The sequence below is a fragment of the Parambassis ranga genome, chromosome 17, assembly GCF_900634625.1.
Source record: "Parambassis ranga chromosome 17, fParRan2.1, whole genome shotgun sequence".
NCBI classification, from domain to species: domain Eukaryota; kingdom Metazoa; phylum Chordata; class Actinopteri; family Ambassidae; genus Parambassis; species Parambassis ranga.
Genome location: NC_041037.1, coordinates 19,819,423 through 19,837,084, shown reverse-complemented (window position 1 = coordinate 19,837,084; position 17,662 = coordinate 19,819,423). Strand labels below are relative to the sequence as shown.

The 17,662-nt window shown below is 42.2% G+C and overlaps 2 protein-coding genes across 3 annotated transcripts in view; one reads left to right on the top strand and one right to left on the bottom strand.

Annotated features, from left to right (window-relative positions):
• Positions 1-4,289: 4,289 nt before the first annotated feature.
• LOC114450112 (E3 ubiquitin-protein ligase TRIM39-like) lies at positions 4,290-6,703 on the bottom strand. The gene is made up of 2 exons (XM_028428052.1): positions 6,585-6,703; positions 4,290-6,439 (listed from the first exon to the last, which is right to left on the bottom strand). Exon 2 carries the CDS (start codon positions 6,429-6,431, stop codon positions 4,770-4,772), a length of 1,662 nt encoding a protein of 553 aa, XP_028283853.1. The 5' UTR covers positions 6,432-6,439; positions 6,585-6,703; the 3' UTR covers positions 4,290-4,769.
• Positions 6,704-13,033: 6,330 nt separating this feature from the next.
• The window catches only part of LOC114450109 (sickle tail protein homolog), a 46,474-nt gene continuing 41,845 nt past the window's right edge, over positions 13,034-17,662 (top strand). Inside the window, exons 1-2 of one of the 2 annotated variants that reach the window (XM_028428047.1) lie at positions 13,034-13,485; positions 13,573-13,859. In XM_028428047.1, the coding sequence (XP_028283848.1) occupies positions 13,586-13,859 (274 nt within the window). In that variant the 5' untranslated portion in view covers positions 13,034-13,485; positions 13,573-13,585. Of the gene's footprint in view, positions 13,860-17,662 lie in introns of both variants that reach the window. The other variant, XM_028428048.1, reaches the window with a different exon arrangement.

Sequence of the window (17,662 nt, the reverse complement as noted above, 5' to 3'; positions counted from 1 at the left end):
GTAGTGTAAACATGCATATGTCCCACTCCATCTTCACACTTGCTTACATTTACCTCCGTTTAATTAAACATGTTCTCACCTCATGTGAGGATTGTGAAGGAGGCACAATCGACCTGAGCCTGATATCAGATGCAAAATGAGTGACGCCAGAAATAATCCTTAAAACTAACCATTCTTCACAACATTGATTCAGTTCATTGATCTTTTTTCACCTCTTAAGGTCCACAGTAGGTCAATCGGGTTGAGGTCTGGACTTCACTCTGGAACATTCCAGAACCTTGATTCTTTTATTTTTCAGTCATTCGGATGTAGATTAGCTGCTGTGCTTTGGATCGTTGTCCTGTTGTATGACCTAATTTCCACCAATCTTAAGTCACTGTATGGATGTTTGCATACACCTGAGCAAACATAACATTGGTTTACATAGAAAGAGCTGAATCAGCTTCCTGCTTTCTTTCTGTTGCCCATGTACTGTTGATGATGACATCACTAGATAAATGAAGAAATCCACATAAGCACAGTGAACACACACACACACACTGAGTATTTGGGCAATCCTAATTAACTCCAATTAGAAATGCAAATAAGGAGCCACATCTTTGATTAAGCAGCAGTCGGGCTCCTTGTTGGTTTGTGATGTCCTCCTCTGACGCAGCCCAGTCATGGGGAAAAGGAAGGAAGAAAAAAGTATTGGGACACAGGAAAGGTTGTAATTAATGTAGAAATGCTTCATGAGATATTTCTAATTAGTCCCCAGTCCCTCCCTCTGTTGCATCAGACACACTTTTGGCCTGCCAACTTCCCCCTGTTCCACAGGATGCAGAGGAATTACAGACTAATTACACAGAGACGGGTGCTGGGATTCATCTGGCCCTGCAAATTAACATATGAGCTAATTAGCATATGATGGAACTAATGACTAATAATTTAGCCAATTACAGGGCTGGGCTATCTCATTACACTTTTGGTAAAATGAGGCTTGGAGGAGAATGTATTGTTTCTGTCACAGACAAAGGATTTACAGCTTATAGGTGTGAGTTGCTGCAGTTACTGCACACACAGTCATGCTGAGCAGCTGGATCAGTGTCCACATTACTCTCTCTTAGGTCTTTGTCCTGTTGTCGGTGCTTCCTGTAATGTTTTACCAACCACTCATGGTTTTCACAGGTAAACCCACACATTGCTGCTTGATGTGCATGCTCACACACTTCGTGTCCATAATGAATGTACACGGTAGATGAACATGAACACTTTCATACAGTAGTGCCGGCAGATCCTTTAGCTGGAGCGACACTTTCTGTCCTCTGGGACCAATTCAAATAAATAGTATATTAATAGATGTGTACATATATTGAACATATCTATATGATTACTTGTATGTGTCTGTAAAACCCATAGTAAAACATGTATATCTATGTAATTCATTTTATATGTTGCAACCAACCATTGGTTCCAGAGTTAAGATCCCAGCCTGCCTGTAATGGCATGTAATAGGTGAACTAACATCTTTCGGATCAGGCCCATAATTAGGATTTCTTGAGAGTGTTTGAGCATAATTTACAGTGATTGGCAGGATATCAAGCAAAAATGGTTCATAATTGGTTTGAGGAGCACATAATGAGTTTGATGTGTTGACTTGGCCTCAAAGTCCCCCAGATCTCAATCCAATCAAGCACCTGTGGGATGTAGGCATACTGGACAATCACATGTGATCCATGGAGGCCCCACCTCACCGCTTACAGGGCCCTAAAGGATCTACTGCTAACGTCTTGGTGCCAGATACTACAGAACACCTTCCAAGGTCTAATGGAGTCCATGTCTCAACAGGTCAGGTGGTCTTAATGTTACATCTGCTCAGTGTATGACATAATGTTATAAAATTGTTCACCAGCAGATGGCAGAATTCTCCTTTACACCACAGCAGCACACTTTGAAAAAAGCTGTAAACCACAGATCTATTCAGTGTTAACATTTCCAAGAGTAAAATAATCAGCTCCTACAAGCAAAGTCATGTGCCAGGGTTAGGTAATATGCAGTAAAGGTCAGAGGTCAGGTTGTGGATCTAAAATTAAAACTAAATTAAAAAAATAGTAGGCCAGAATGAATAATACCCCTAAGGATAACAATTCTAATCACAAGCAGAACAGAATAGAATGGAAATACTTTATTCATCCCAAGCTTTGCAGCAACAACATACAGGCACTCAGCATACGAACATATACCTCTAACGGTAGAAATAAACAGTATAGATATTATTTACAGCAAATAGAAATATAAAATATAATATATTTAATAATATAAATATATAAAATATAAGTACAAAACAAAAGTGTGCTAATTAAAAGTTAAATCTTGTGCAAAACCTGTTGGGGACATCAATCATTCAGTGTTTTGTATGGCACAGAGATGAGTATTATACAGTCTTATTGCTAGAGAAGGATGTAGTGAGAGTGTAGCACTGAGGTAAAGAAAAGACAGAGTTCGGTCACATGGAAGAAAGGGTGGTGGAGGCTGATATGTGAAGATGTGTATGAATACAAAAACAGATGCAGGTTGGGGCAGCAGTGGCTCAGTGGTAGAGCAGGGTTGTCCAATAACAGAAGGTTGGTGGTTCAATCCCGACTCCTCCCTAGTCATTGTTCTGTGTCCTTGGGCAAGGCACTTTACCCGCATTGTCTCCTTAAAGTATAGGAGTAAAAAAAAAAAAAAGGTTCAGTGTCTCCCAGAAGGATGTTACTGTGTACACAGTAGGAAATGGCACCCTCTGCTGCTCTAAATGTAGTACTGCCTGAAAAGGATTTTCGAGGGAACACCAAAAGGACATACATCCACAAAGGTTAAACAGTCAGTTATTTTTACAAGAAATATTTCATAACTGGGTTTACATATGTCTTCACATATTGTTGCTAAAGGGAAATGTAGGTCTACACAGTCTAAACCATACTTTAGTTTACAGCCATAACTTCTGAGTGCTACAAAGGCAGGACTGATGGTGCTCAGTCTTTGAGGCCTTTGCTGCTGGGTTTACTTACAGCCTTTTTAACATGACTGTAAAAACCATGATTTTATTTTATCTGACAATGGGCCTGCCTGTTTCTTAATTATTTTTTTTTGTGGGTCACGTGTGGACAGTGGAGTACCGGAGACAATCTCCATGATCCCCAAAAGAAACAGGAAAAACATCGGATGTAGCACAGACTGAGAGCCTTTGTTACAGGGTTTTGTTACTAACAGCCAAGTTGCTCTGTGAAAACAATATGTGTTTTGTATTTTGCCCCACTTTGTCATTCTCATATTAATGCCTCTGATCAGCAGTATACACTAACCAGTGCATTCTGGGTGTTGAAGTGTGGATGCTCTACTCGGCATAAAGAAACCACTAAGCCTCTTCGTTACCTTCCATGTCCTTCCCCTTTGTCCTGTACAACCTTCCCCATTCTGCGTCATCGTAAGCAGGAGGCATGGCACTGGGCCTGGCTTTTCCCAACACCTGCTATGCACTCCACTGTTTGCCATCTCTCAGCATCAGTCTGTTTGTTCTTGGATTCTGGGTTTTTTCAGTTTTCACAGAGCCCATTTTTTATCTGCTGCAGGTTTTGCTTGACCCCAGCATCTGCCAGCCTTGTGGTCCTCATGTACCCATGAAGATTTACCTTTTTTTGTATTTCCCATGACTCCTACAACTGGAAGCTTACTGTAGTTCAGTAATGAGACTGAAGCATGTGAGACTCTAAAAACATAAAAAAGGGAGAGAGAGTAACTTTGCTACAGGTGTCCCAGAGTACACCTGTACTGTAAGGTCCCTTTAAAGAACACACTAAATGCTAAACACTGTTTTTGTTAGCAGCACTATCACAGCATGGGTCAGTTGCAGCACAAGGAAGAGGAAGTGTGTTCCCTCATGATAATGGGCACGCTACATTTAAACAGTTATGGTGACTCTGATTACAGTAATGCAAAGACTGAACATTAAAATCAGTGACGAGATGTCACAGCAGCATGTCAGAGCCAATAATGGCTAGAAGTAACTGGCCCACTGTCCCTATGGATGCTATCAGAGGAGGATCAGGATCATTGTAACCGTTAAAAAGAAACAATTCCTTCTATTCGATCTTTAATCCCAGCATTCTAACATCCCATAATTAAACAGAGTCTGGGGAGCACTAGCAGTAGAGAAATATCTTTTATTTATTGTTTTAGATTAAAGTCATTGATGCACAGGGAAACATTGCAGCTTTTGTGGGTTACTTTCCTGTTTCCACTTGCTGTGGATGATCCACAGCAGCATGCTGGCTTGTTTTCTATGTTGCAATAAGGTTTATCAATACTGAACTATTGGGGACTTAACATAATATTAGCATGTAATATGTAATGTAACATGTATAACTATGTCGTCCTATACTGTTCTAAGTAATGTGTGAACATGGCATTCCCTATTAGGCCTACAGGTGGCACCCTGTAGATTTGTTCCCTTCATAATGTCAAATTCTACCTTTTTTCCAGTAAATTTGTTTTTGTCTCTAAATTTGATTTGGAATTTGATGTCAAAGGAAATCTGTGTTTCCACCCAAAATATATTATTAAAGAAGAATTGGGAGATTTTTACTGCCCCTGATCAGGTTCCGCAGTTACTGTGTGTTTTTACCTTATTACTAAAACAAACTCAGCAGTGTGCTTTGTTTCTGTTGCTCTGGTAAAGGTAAGACAGCAGAGTGTAGTTAATCCTCTAATTTCTTTTATAAGTGACACATATAATTTCTCAGAAAGCCCTATTCAGACTGAGTGACAGGGGAAATGATCAGAGGGGCAGAGTTCACACCACCATGAGAACTTAATAAAGGACCAGGACTAAAGAAAGGATAGATGTTCTCAGTAAAGAAGAGGCTGTCAGTGAAGGAGTAAATAAGAAGGGCTTCATCTACGTCATAAAAGGAGACCAGTCCCTCCTCATAGCTTACAAACACTCCCACCCTCTGGGGCTGGGACTTTAGGCTGAGGCTCACAACAGGGCTGGCCAGAGAGAGGTAGTCCCTTCCATTTCTCAGGCCTACAGCCCAGTATCCATTCAAGGGACAAATTGGGATTATTCCCTTCCTGTCCACCGACGCTTTAACCACTCCCAGAGTCCAGTCCGTTTTCCCTGCAACCTGAACCTCATAGTAGAATCTTCCTGAAGAGAAACTCTGCTGTGCTATGACATTGCTATAAAGAGAAAACCTCTCTGCATTGTCTGGTAGGTCCTTCTTCACCTCACTGGGGCTGACCTGTTTCCCATCATCAGACAGGATGAGCCAGGGATTAGCCGTGAGAGGTTCAAGAGTCACATCCACTGCATAGTGCTGGACCCTCCCCAACCTGTCTGTATGAAGTAGACGCTCCTGCTCTCTGCTGAGCATCTTCATCAGTTCAGAGACACCTTTCAACATGGTCCCCTCATAGGATGGTGGATGGATGCTGACCTCTGTCCAGTTCTTCACCTGTAGGCCGCTTATCATCCACTTGAAGCTCTGCAGGACGTTGAGATAGTCATTAGTGTGTGAGAGCTGCTGCACCTCGGCGGTCCTCTTCATCAGTACAGAGATTTCTTCTTCCAGTTCCTTGATGCAGCCGTCAGCCTCCTCTTCTGTTTCCCTCTGCCTCTCTTCGATCATCTCAATGAGCTCATTCAGACCCCGCTCTGCCATCTGCATCAAAGAGGTGAAGACCCGAACACCACATGCAATCTCTCTCTCTGCATCCTCCTTGCTGTGTGTTTTCAAGTGCTGAATCTGGTCACTCTTTGTCCGTCTCTCCTGAATCATCTGCTGGATTTCTGCCTCCACCTGCTGTAGGTCAGCCTTTCTTACTTCACATTCATCTTTCAAAGAGCCAATGGTGTGTGTCGAGTGGTCAGAAATAATACACTGTGAGCACACACATGTCTGGTCAGTCTTACAGAACAGCTCCAGTGGCTTATTGTGCATGGTGCACACCCTTGACTCCAGGTTTTTTACAGGATCCGTCAACTGATGTGTCTTCAGGCGCTCAGATGTCTGATGTGGATCCAGGTGAATGCCACAGTAGGAGGCAAAACAAGTCAAGCATGATTTGACTGCTTTAAATTTGGTGCCGGCACAAACATCACAGGGGATTTCCTCCGGTTTGGCAACTTTCAGATCTGAGCAGCAACTGCCTTTCTTTCCAGCTGACTGTCTGAACTCAGCAGCCATCTCAGAAATGAAAGTGTTGACAGGAAGTTCGGGTCGTGTTGTGAACTGCTTCTTACACATTGGGCACTGTAAGCGAGAGCTGTTTACAGTCCAGTGCTGTGTAATGCATTTCTTACAAAAGTTGTGTCCACATGGTATGGTGACTGGATCAATAAAAATGTCCAGACAGATGCAGCACAGGAACTGTTCTTCAGACAGCAGGCAGTTGGCAGCTGCCATCATACAATACACTAAAAAGAAAAGTGAAAGTAAAGTTAAGTGAATTTCACACAAACTGAATATACTACGGTATACAGTATGTTCTATAGCATGGCTAAGCAGTGGTAACTTCATGAGTGTGTAATGTTGTTAACATCTAAAAAAACATGTGACTACCTTTTAAGTTGAATTGCTAGAAGAGAAAAGCTCAGCAGTCCAGATGAAGTTTTAATCCTCAGAAACAGGCAGTCGTGTCGACAGCAGTTGTTTCAGCTCCAGTTATAAACAAGGAAGTGACTCACTTCTCTTTTTTCCCATGAAGCCACGCCTCCTCCCACTGACTCAGCAGCATGTGTTACCCCACACTTTCATTTTCTATTCTAGCGTTTCAGACACACAGTGGCATTTATAAAAAAAGTTTTTTGTGAACAGACTGGAATGTCTCTGTAATGGGAAACACATCTGTGTCTTTTACAGTATCTGAGACATACCTGGAAATACAGTATTTTGCAAGTATCTAGAAACAATCAGGACAGTTGACTTTGTACCATGATCCCTGAAACAGGGATACTCTTATCATCCATGTTAACTGAATATCATCAATTTTGATTAAGGATAGATATCCTTTGGTTATACTAGGTATTAACAGAAGGATTGGACAGCAACAATAAGGAGTAGGAGGAGAAGAGGGGGACTTTGTGAATGACAGATGTAATATAGCTGTAATATACTAGCCACAGCAGTTCTTGTACATCATCAGGATGACTGTTTATGTGTCATAATCCTGAGTTCTTGTTATGATCCTGTGTTCTGTGGCCTTGGTTTCTAGTTTCTTAGTTCTCCTTATTATTTTAGCATGTGTATTCATGGTTGTGTTGGTTATTTTCTGTTTCATTGTGAAGAGTCTGTTCCCTTGTGTGTCTATGTCTGTTTTGCTTAAAGCTCGCCCTTTGTTGAACTCCTTGCCTTTTGAGTCTGCTTGGATGCTTTTATGAACCACCTCCCATACAACAGTTATGGCTGTATCTGAAGGAAACAATCTGGATTACAGAAAGGTGGTCAAGCTGGTGTGAACTGTGTTTCCTCTTGTAGGACAGTATGTGAATCTTGTACATTCTCATATTTTAATATTCATGTTTTCACATATTGACATCTTCTAATCTACATTTAATATAATGTATTCTCACATGCTCTATCTGCAGTGCTCCTATTGGAGTTTTGATAGTCATGATATTCAACACACCACTGTGTATTTTCTATGTCTGTATATATCTTTATTAGGGCCCGAGCACTGAGTGTTGCGAAGGCGTTTGACGTAAGTGCGTGAAAATCAGTACACGTATTTCGAGATGCACAAAAAAGTCTCTTGCCACCATGACCTCAACCCAACAGGAAGTCCGCCATTTTGGGTGGAATTTGGCGATTCTGGTGATTTACACCATTGGTATGTGGACGAACTCCTCCTAGGGATTTCGCCCGATAGACCTGAAATTAACTGGAGGTCACCTAAAGGACCTGCTGATCAAATGTTATCAAAAGCTTTTCTCTAACTTAAAGGGCGTGGCCTCTGTGGCTCGCCAAAATGTGGCGAGGATTCACGATTTCACCATGCAATTTCGACTGGCTCTCACGCCCGCATACTTTATCCAAACGTCTTCAAACTTTATGAGCATGATGACGGCTCCGCCCTGAACGCCTCCATATGTCCAAACCCTGACCTACCCTTACTTACTTGATTTCCACCATTGGTATGCGGACAAACTCCTCCCGGGGATTTCGCCCGATTGGCTTTATATCAGGTGGATGTTACCTAGAGACTGTGCTGATCAAAAGTTATCAAAAGCTTTTATCTAAGTTAAAGGGCGTGGCCGCTGTGGCGTCACTCATTCATACTTGCTCCAAACGGCTTGGGGATGGGGAGATGGCGGTCGCAAGGAGTTTTTTTAATTTTTTTATTCTATTAATACAATCTGCACAGTCTTGTCTTGTATGCTGCTGTAACAATTATATTTCCCTTGAGGGATCAAAAAGGTCATGTCTTATCTTATGTCTTTTCTACAAGATTAGACACAGCAGCCTGTAAGCCTGTTCACACTGTAGTGTTACAGCTGCAGACATTGCACCCCCAGTACACCAGCAGACGTGGAAGGGGCCGTAGGAGGGTAACAACCCAGCAGCAGGACCGCTTTGTGCAAGGAGGAACAGGAGGAGCACTGCCAGAGCCCTGCAACATGACCTCCAGCAGCCCACTAATATGCATGTTTCTGCTCAAACTGTCAGAAACAGATTTCATGAGGGTGGTATGAGGGCCCAACGTCCACCAGTGGGGCTTGTGCTTACAGCCCAACACCGTGCAGGTTGATTGGCATTTGCCAGAGAACTCTAAGATTGGCAGATTCACCATTGGTGCCCTGTGCTCTTCATGGATGGAAGCAGGTTTACACTGAGCATGTGACAGATGCTGGAGAACGTTCTGCTGCCTGCAACATCCTCCAGCATGACCAGTTTGGCGGCGGGTCAGTAATGGTGTGGGGAGACATTTCTTTGGAGGGCCGCACAGCCCTCCATGTGCTAGCCAGAGGTACCCTGACTGCCATCAGGTATGAGATCTGTCAGGGATGAAATCCCCTTGTTTCTTCTGATCACCTCCCTGAGTTGGTTTATGAGGAAGGAGCGGATAAATCCCAGTCTCAAGATTACAATTTATTGAACAATGAGGCAGATTCTGAGTCACAGAGCTCTGGGTTGTTGCACACAAAGAACCAAACAAGTGCAACACAAGAACAGAACAACCAACAAGAACAAACAACCACACAGCAACAACAACTGGACATGGAATTCACACATTGATATACCACATGGGCATTCCTGCCTGCCGGCCCACAGGGGCATCTACTGCCCCCCCCCCTTTATTCCCTAATAAGGTAAAGCTTCAATTCCTTAAATCTCATAGGTTGTGAGTCCGATCTAAGGGTGACCATAAACTGGGCACTCAGGAGAAAAACACATTCCTTTAGAATCTGGCTTTTATCAGGTCAAAGGTGCTGTTGTCCTTGGTCTGAATTTATGACCATCTCGTACCAACCGGAGCTCTCTCCCGAGAGCAGAAAAACAACTGATCTCATCTGCCACAGCCTGAACTGCAGAAAACAATTTATATGACACACAATGAAATTGTTAATATATTAAGTATCCTCGAATTACTTTGATTTTCTATAAAACTTCTTAACACATAAACACTTATGAAAATCACATTATTAAGTAATAAACACTTGTAAAAATTAATACTTCATGTTAGGGACACACTTGCACGTGCAGTGGGTCCTGGGTTCCTTCTGATGCATGACAATGCTAGGCCTCATGTGGCTGAAGTGTGTCAGCAGTTCCTGCATGATGAAGGCATTGATGCTATGGACTGACCTGACCGTTCCCCAGACCTGAATCCAATCGAGCACATCTGGGACATCATGTCTCTTCCATCCACCAACGCCACGTTGCACCACAGACTGTCCAGTTGACTGATGCTTTAATCCAGGTCTGGGAGGAGATCCCTCAGGAGAACATCCGCCCCCTCATCAGGAGCATGCCCAGGTGTTGTAGGGAGGTCATAGAGGCAAGTGGAGGCCGCACACACTACTGAGCCTCATTTTGACTTGTCTTGAGGAATTTCCACTCAAGTTGGATCAGCCTGCAATGGGATTTTACACTTTTAGTTTGAGTATGGTTCAAAATCCAGACCTTCACTGGATAATAATTTTGATTTATATTGATCATTTTTATGTTATTTTGTTCTCAACATATTCCACTATGTAATGAATGAAGATTTTCAACTGGAATATTTCATTCATTGAGGTGTTATTTTAGTGTTCCCTTTATTTTTTTTGAGCGGTGTACTTCTATAGCACATATATGAAGCCTATTTGATGTACACACATTTCAGCAGTTTTCATAGATCAGTGCAGATTAATGGAGGCCCATGGCAGTTACTGTTTCTCCTTACTGTTGACCAGTACTACTTCCTGTCACAGCTGATTACATCAGTTTGTTGAAGCTGAGCACGGTGTGTATGAGTCCACATATGACTGTGATATTTTTAGGACAGCCTGAGCAGACCAAGTAACATCCAGCATATCTTCCATTGCTGTTATTTACTGTTTACTTATTTGTCCTCTTTTCTCCCTGCCCTGTCTTCTTTAGGTGTGCACACCAGACACACATCGTAGAGTGCACACATAAAGGTAATATAATGTTACTTAAGGCAACCATTAGTGTTAAAAGTAACGACAAACAAAGAACCAAATTGCAAGAGGCTAGAAATGTGTGACCTGAAGGCACAACAACCAACAGGGACACATGCCAACTGCGGCAAAGCTGTGCTCAACACCTCAGCTCTGCTGCTTCTTATTGATATTTTTGCTGGGTGTTTTGTTTTCCTTTCTGGTCAGATCTGTTCTAAGCTAAACACTGTTGACTTGCAGTGGTAACTTAGCCATTCAGTCTTTCAGATGCTCATTGTAAACTCTACATCTTGGATGCTGTTCATGTACTGTGCTGCTCACCACAGCACCGTGTCATGTCCAATTCACTGACACTGACATCTCCCTCTTTTTCACTAACTTTCTTTCCCTCTATTTTCCTTCCCTGCGGCTGTGTCTTATCTTTTCCTTTGCCACTGTGCTGCTCTATGATCCCACGTGTGTATGCGTGTGTGTGTCCATGTGTACCAATGGAGTGGTTGCATCACTAAAAATAACATGCAATAATTATCTACGCACACACTCACACACACATTATTATAGCCATTTTGCCTCTTGTTCTCAAAGAATCATGACAGCAGAAACACACAGTTTTCCTCTGCATTGTGCAAACATACGGTATATTTATAGTAGGAAGACAAAGGCTATACATAACGGAGCTTTGTTGTATGCACACAAACGCATGTTTGTTTAAGTAAAACTAATATGGCTATATTGGAATAAGTGAGACCCAGATTAAAGGTAGGGTAGGAGATTTCCTTCTGATGCACTTTTTGTTAAATTAGTGTAACTTCTCTTTACAATCGATAGCAACCAATTAGTTCGGCAGTTTTGCTTTAAAGCGTAGAATATGAATCATCTGTGGAAGCTATAAAACGCTAAAAACAGCCAATCGAGGCACCCCTGCGCGTATAGTTGGCTGGTTGTCACTCTCTTCCTGCTCTGCACGCACCAGAGAGGTTCGTGCATGATGGCCAAAGTCACAGACTGGTTGGGAGGCGTGGCTTCAGGGTGAACTCCGAGAGAAATAGGGCATGTGTTTACTTTCAAAATCTGGCTACCTTTAATGTGCGGCCACAGCTGCTTCTCTAACACCATTGTTTATGTCTTTCTCTCTTGTCATTGTGTTAACACACACCTGAATGTTCCAGAGCAGCATACTGCCAAAACGTCTGTTTTTTTTAGAGGTCTGCAACCTGCTGATGATCAATTCATCAAGACTGATAATCAGCAGCACCTGCTGCACACAATGACACAACAATGTCAGGTCTCCTCCCTGGGGTTTGTTATATTTTGAAAATGTTGATTACCTATGCGTGTCACCTGTGCCTCATTGTCGTCACTCCCCTTTCATATTTCATGTCTTTGTCCTGCCAGAGTGTCTTGTGAGTTTTGTACTGAGCATTTCCAGCCTTTCTTACTTGTTAGTGATTGGTTGGCCTAGCCCTTTTGGATATTCCCACAATTCTGTCTCTGAGCTCTTCAGGCAGTTCCTTTGTCCTCATGATCCTCATGTGCTCTAACATGCACTGTGAGCTGTAAGGTCTTATACAGACAGGTGTGTGTCTTTCCTAATCAAGTCCAATCAGTATCATCAAACACAGCTGGACTCAAATGAAGGTGTAGAACCATCTGAAGGATGATCAGGAGAAATGGACGCACCTGAGTTCAATATATGAGTCACAGCAAAGGCTCTGAATACTTCACTTCACTTTTTCTTCTTTAATACATCTGCAAAAATGTCAACAATGCTGTGTTTTTCTGTCAATATGGGGTGCTGTGCGGACATTAATGAGGAAAAACAATGAACTTGTAAATAATGGCACAATGAAATGTTGTGGTTTATCTGAGGTTGTAAAAGAGGGGGGTACTAACTTTTAAACATGACTGTATACTGTCTGTGTCTACAATGTACATGAGTGACTTATTCTATGTTAATGCAATAATGGAACCTTAATATTGTTAGATTATGCTTTTCTCCACAAGCAAAAGTTCCTAAATGGAATTTCAGTAGATTGGAACATTTCTATTTTATTCCTGTCAGATGCAAAGTATCCAGCACCCAGAGAGTTCACAAGAATTTTTTGTGGTATTTGGTGGCAATTTTGGAAGAAGAAAAATACAAAGCACAAAATTAAAAGGGAGTTGGGATTAGAGCAAAGGCGGTGACAGTTTCTACTTAAGGCTAACGTGAGGATTGAGACATCAACATGGATTAGTGTCGTGTAAACTGACAACAGCAGCACCAGGAGTAAACACAGCTGAGTGAAGACGGTGGAGGGAAGAGAGAGCAGGGAGCAGAGGGGGGAATTAAAATAGAAAAATCACTGTGGGAAAAAGAGAGGAAGGGTAGGAGGTGACTGAGAGAGAGAGAGAGAGAGAGAGTGAGCTCCCAGCTCCCAGATGAGTGGAGCCCTGCTGGGGGAGCACACTGCTGACAGAGACAGCAGGAAACATAGAGGGAATCAAACAGACTGAACTGCAGCCACTGTGCACAGAGATCACTGCTGCAAACACAGACAGGCCAACAGTGCATAGATACTGGGACAAAGGACGTGGATATAAGCGAACCGACAGACTGATACAAGACTGGGAAGCAGGGATGTGCACTGTGAGGCGGAAGTAACAAGAGTGCAGAAGATAAAGAGGGTAACACAAAGCTGAAGAGACAGCCTGACAAAAGTCAGACATCTTCAAGACTTTAGAAGAACATCCAGAAACAGAGAGAGGAAGGCAAAGGACCAAAGGACTCTCAGTAAGGGGAAGACATTAGAGACAGAGGACAGGCAGCAAAGAGTTGGCAGATAAGACCAGCATCACAGGTAGAAGAAAGTTAGCAAACAAAAGGTGGCACTAGTAGGATAGGGACCCACTCCAACCCTGGAATATTTTACCAGTGCTTTGCTCAGCCCAGCAGGGAAGATGTCCAAGTCCTCCTCCCGTCTGGGTCGACCTGGATCGGCAGGATCTAAGAGCCCCAACCTGAGAAAGGAGCTACAAGGCAATCGTTCATGCATGCTACGGATCGGAGAGAGGCTGATGAGAGCAGGCAGCGAGGGCAACCTGGTCCAGAGACCCATTCCCAGCCAAAACCAAAGCCAGTCTTCCTCGGCTGGATCGGGGCAAGGATCAAACAGACAAACCGCCGCCCTGGAGGACAAGCCCAAAGAGTACACAGGAAATAAGACCAGCAAAGGTAAGATACCTCTCTGCATATGCTTTCAAACTATTCTGTAATACTTTAGCATAAGATCATGTTGCATTTATTGCTATGCATTCTGGGTTTTGATGTTTTAAAGCCGGGGGTTTGAATTTAAAAAATAACACTTTTACACTTTTGGCAACACATATAGGGAAAGAAATGTATGCTAGCCAATTAATTAATAGATTGATTGATTGACATACAATTAATTAAGGACATTTTCTTTACTTAGTGTTATGCAGCACAAGGACATGTTTGAGTCACAAAGCGTTTAATACTACTTAACATTGATCATATTATGCACACACCATGCTGCAACCACTAAGGGAAACTTAAGGTTAAGTGACTGGCAGAGGAACACATCAGTGTAGCCAGGGCAGGGGATTTAAACACCCACCTCATAGTTAATAGACAGGTGCTCTATCACTTAAACCACAGCTGCCCACTCAGGCCCAGGAGTGACAACCATCCCAAAACAATGGTCTGCAGCTACACAGCCTCATATACAACACACTGTAATGCACTGTGTGTTGTGATACCTTTCTGTATCAGAACCAGCGAGTCTTTTTCTACAGTAGCTCCGTCTGAGAGTTCATGTTCATCATCAAGCCTGGGCCACCTGTAAACCTGGTGCTGGTTCACCCTTTTTGGACCACTTTTAATATGTGTTGACCACCGCAGATAGAAACACCCCAAAACAGCTGCAGGTTTGGAGATGCTCCACCCCAGTTATCTGACTAACCACAGTTTGTCAGTCAGGTCCTTTTTACCGCCTGTTTTTCCTGCTTAAAACATAAATCTTGAAAACAAAATGTGCACTTTCAACCTGAAATATTCCACCTACTGACCACACTATTCAATTCAATTCAATTTCATTTATATAGCACATTTTACAGAAATTGTCTTAAAGTGCTTCACCAAAGCCTGAACCCCGTTCAGTGGCAAGAAAAAAACTCCCTTTTAACAGGAAGAAACCTAAACAGGACCCGACTCATAAGGAGAACCTTCCTGCTGACAGTTGGCCGGGTAGAGGAGGAGAAGAAGAGGAGACAGGACAGAGAGGATGAAGGAGAGAGAGAGGAACAAACAAACATCGTACATTACAGAGAACAAACAGGACATATGATATGACAAATATGATGTTGTCAAGCAAGCTGAAACAGTTGTGATTATGTTATAGTAGATATATACATCGTCATAAAGTAATTTAACAGTAATTAAGACAAAGATGAGCAGCAGAGCAACAGAGACAGATGCAGGCAATAAGCAGTGGAATATCCAGGGACTGGACTGCAGGTCAGCATGCAGGACTGCAGGCAGAGAGACCTGCAAAGAGAGAGAGAGAGAGAAGGAAGACAGTAAAACCAGTTTATGAGATGAATCACTAGTATGAACCAGACTAATGAGAGGAGAGGAGGTTGAGAGGTTGAGGGGACAGGGAACTCATAGATAATCAGTGATATTTGCCTTGTGACATAACAAAGATGCCATGTTTAGTTATAACACATTTACCAGATTTAACAGAACATTGTAGATTCATTGCCTGACATATGACACTGTTATATTTCCTGCACATAGGATCCTATTGCCCATTGTCATCCTATCATGGGACCAAAACAGCCACTTGTATTGGGTAGATTTAGAATGGTTGAGTGTACATGTAACACACCAGACTTTCACTATGGAGTGTGGGGATCATAATATAATGGATGATCCGTTTATATGAATAACATGTATGCTACTGTAGTGATTCCCAAAACAACAGAAGCATAGGCCATTAAAACTGTGTCAGTGAGAATCTGCAAGAACATTTGAAGACTTCCTCTTTATTCCCAGCATGAACAACACCCTGAAGGTTGAGTGTGGATTTCAATCACCAGAGGAATGCTCCAGATATGTTTCAGAAATCGTGACAAGAATTCACCCAAACTCTGCTCAGCAGAGCACTGCAGTAATGGAAAAGAAGTGAACAAATGTTTCTTGAAGAGTTAGGACCCATTTTAAATGTCATTCATTTGTATTTTTCTAAAAGTGCATGTGATGACTGTGATGTTCAACTTTTCATGATCAACAGTCACTACACTCATGCTACCTTTAAATTACAGCTTCCACAGTCTGTCCTAGGCACATCTGTTTTCTGATCTTTAGTGTGCTAAGTTAATGATAATGCTGAGTGTGATCACCCAATGCATTTATAATGGCATTTGCACAAGCTTTAAACAGTGCCATGCCTACTTATAAAAATGGAAATGTTAGGTCCAGTTCTTTGTGGTACACAAATGTGTTTGACTGCACAACATACAAGCATCACTTAATATTAGGGTCATGCTCTGGAGCACAAATACCACAGCCAGGCTTTACCTTGTTGTTATTCACAGAAAATAATCTGCTCTGCTCGGCTAATATAGCTTTTTACTGTCATGTGCTTCACATGAGTCAAAGAGCCTACAGCGGTGTGTGTGTATTATTTTCTGTCTGAGCACATTTCTGTAACATATTATAATTATGTTTTAACCCGCATTTCCAACTTTTCATGTTCAATGTAATTGTTATTCACCATGCCATTAGTTATTTAGCAAAAAAAAAAAAAAAAAAAACTTGTGGGCAATGCCTGCTGAAAACCAAACACAGCATTTCAGCAGAAACACCTCATACTCACTGTCAAGCATGGTGGTGGAGGGCTGATGATTTGGGCTGGTTTTACAGACACAGGATCTGGACACCTTGCAGTCACTGAGTGCACCATGAACTCCTCTGTATACCAGAGTGTTCTAGAGACAAATGTGAGGACATCTGTCTGACAGTTAAAGCTTTAGTGGAAATTGGGTCATACACCAGAAGAATGATCCAAAGCACAGCAGCTAATCTGCATCACAATGACTGAAAAATAAAAGAATCAAGGTCCTGGATCGTTCTAGTCAAAGTCCAGACCTCAACCCAATTGACATATTGTGGTTGGACGTTAAGAGGTCAATGCATCAATGTTGTGAAGAATAATGGATCAAAATTCTTCCACAATCAAAGAGAGACTGATAAAGCCATACAGAAACCATTACTTGATAAAAATAAATAGTGGCACAGTGAAAAAAGTTATTTGTTGTTGTTCACCTGAGGTTGCGTTTGCTACTACCTACTACTGTTTTTTGGTTAAATGTGTGTATACTGGTCTTTACAATACACATTATAATGAACGTTTTAGACCTGGACTACAAATTGCGTCTCTACTGCCCCAGATTACCACAATACATGCAGGGCTTGACATGGTTTCTCTGTGTTACATTTCCAGTGACATCAAAACTTCTCTTGTCTTGTTTCGGGTGAAACAATAGCCCCCCCACTCCCCCTTTCAAAACCAGCTCCCATCTTTTCAGCAGCCTGAGGGGGAGGATCAGTGCTATGAGTCAGCGAGCCATCGGCATCACAGTCCAGTGCCGTGATGAAGGATAAAAAGTTCTCTTGTCAAGTCAAAAAGTATCTGTGCTCGAGTCAGTTTCCTCTGTTCTGAGAAAAAGAGGCCTCATTATTTTCATCCATCACATGCTACTCTTTGTCAGAGGAGGTGGTGTACAATGTTAAACTGCCGGCCAGGCCTACAATGAGTCTGATATTTTGCAAGTTATTTGTTTTTTTTATTTTTTTGATTGGTTTGTTAATTGATAAATGTATTTATATATTTTTTTTACAGAGCAGGAGATAATCATTTGTAGTCACTCCAAAGCCATTTTTAACAGTCACAACAGGAGAGCTGCTGGACCAACCTAAGCATTTCATTTCAGTATGAAGCAGTTGAACTCTGG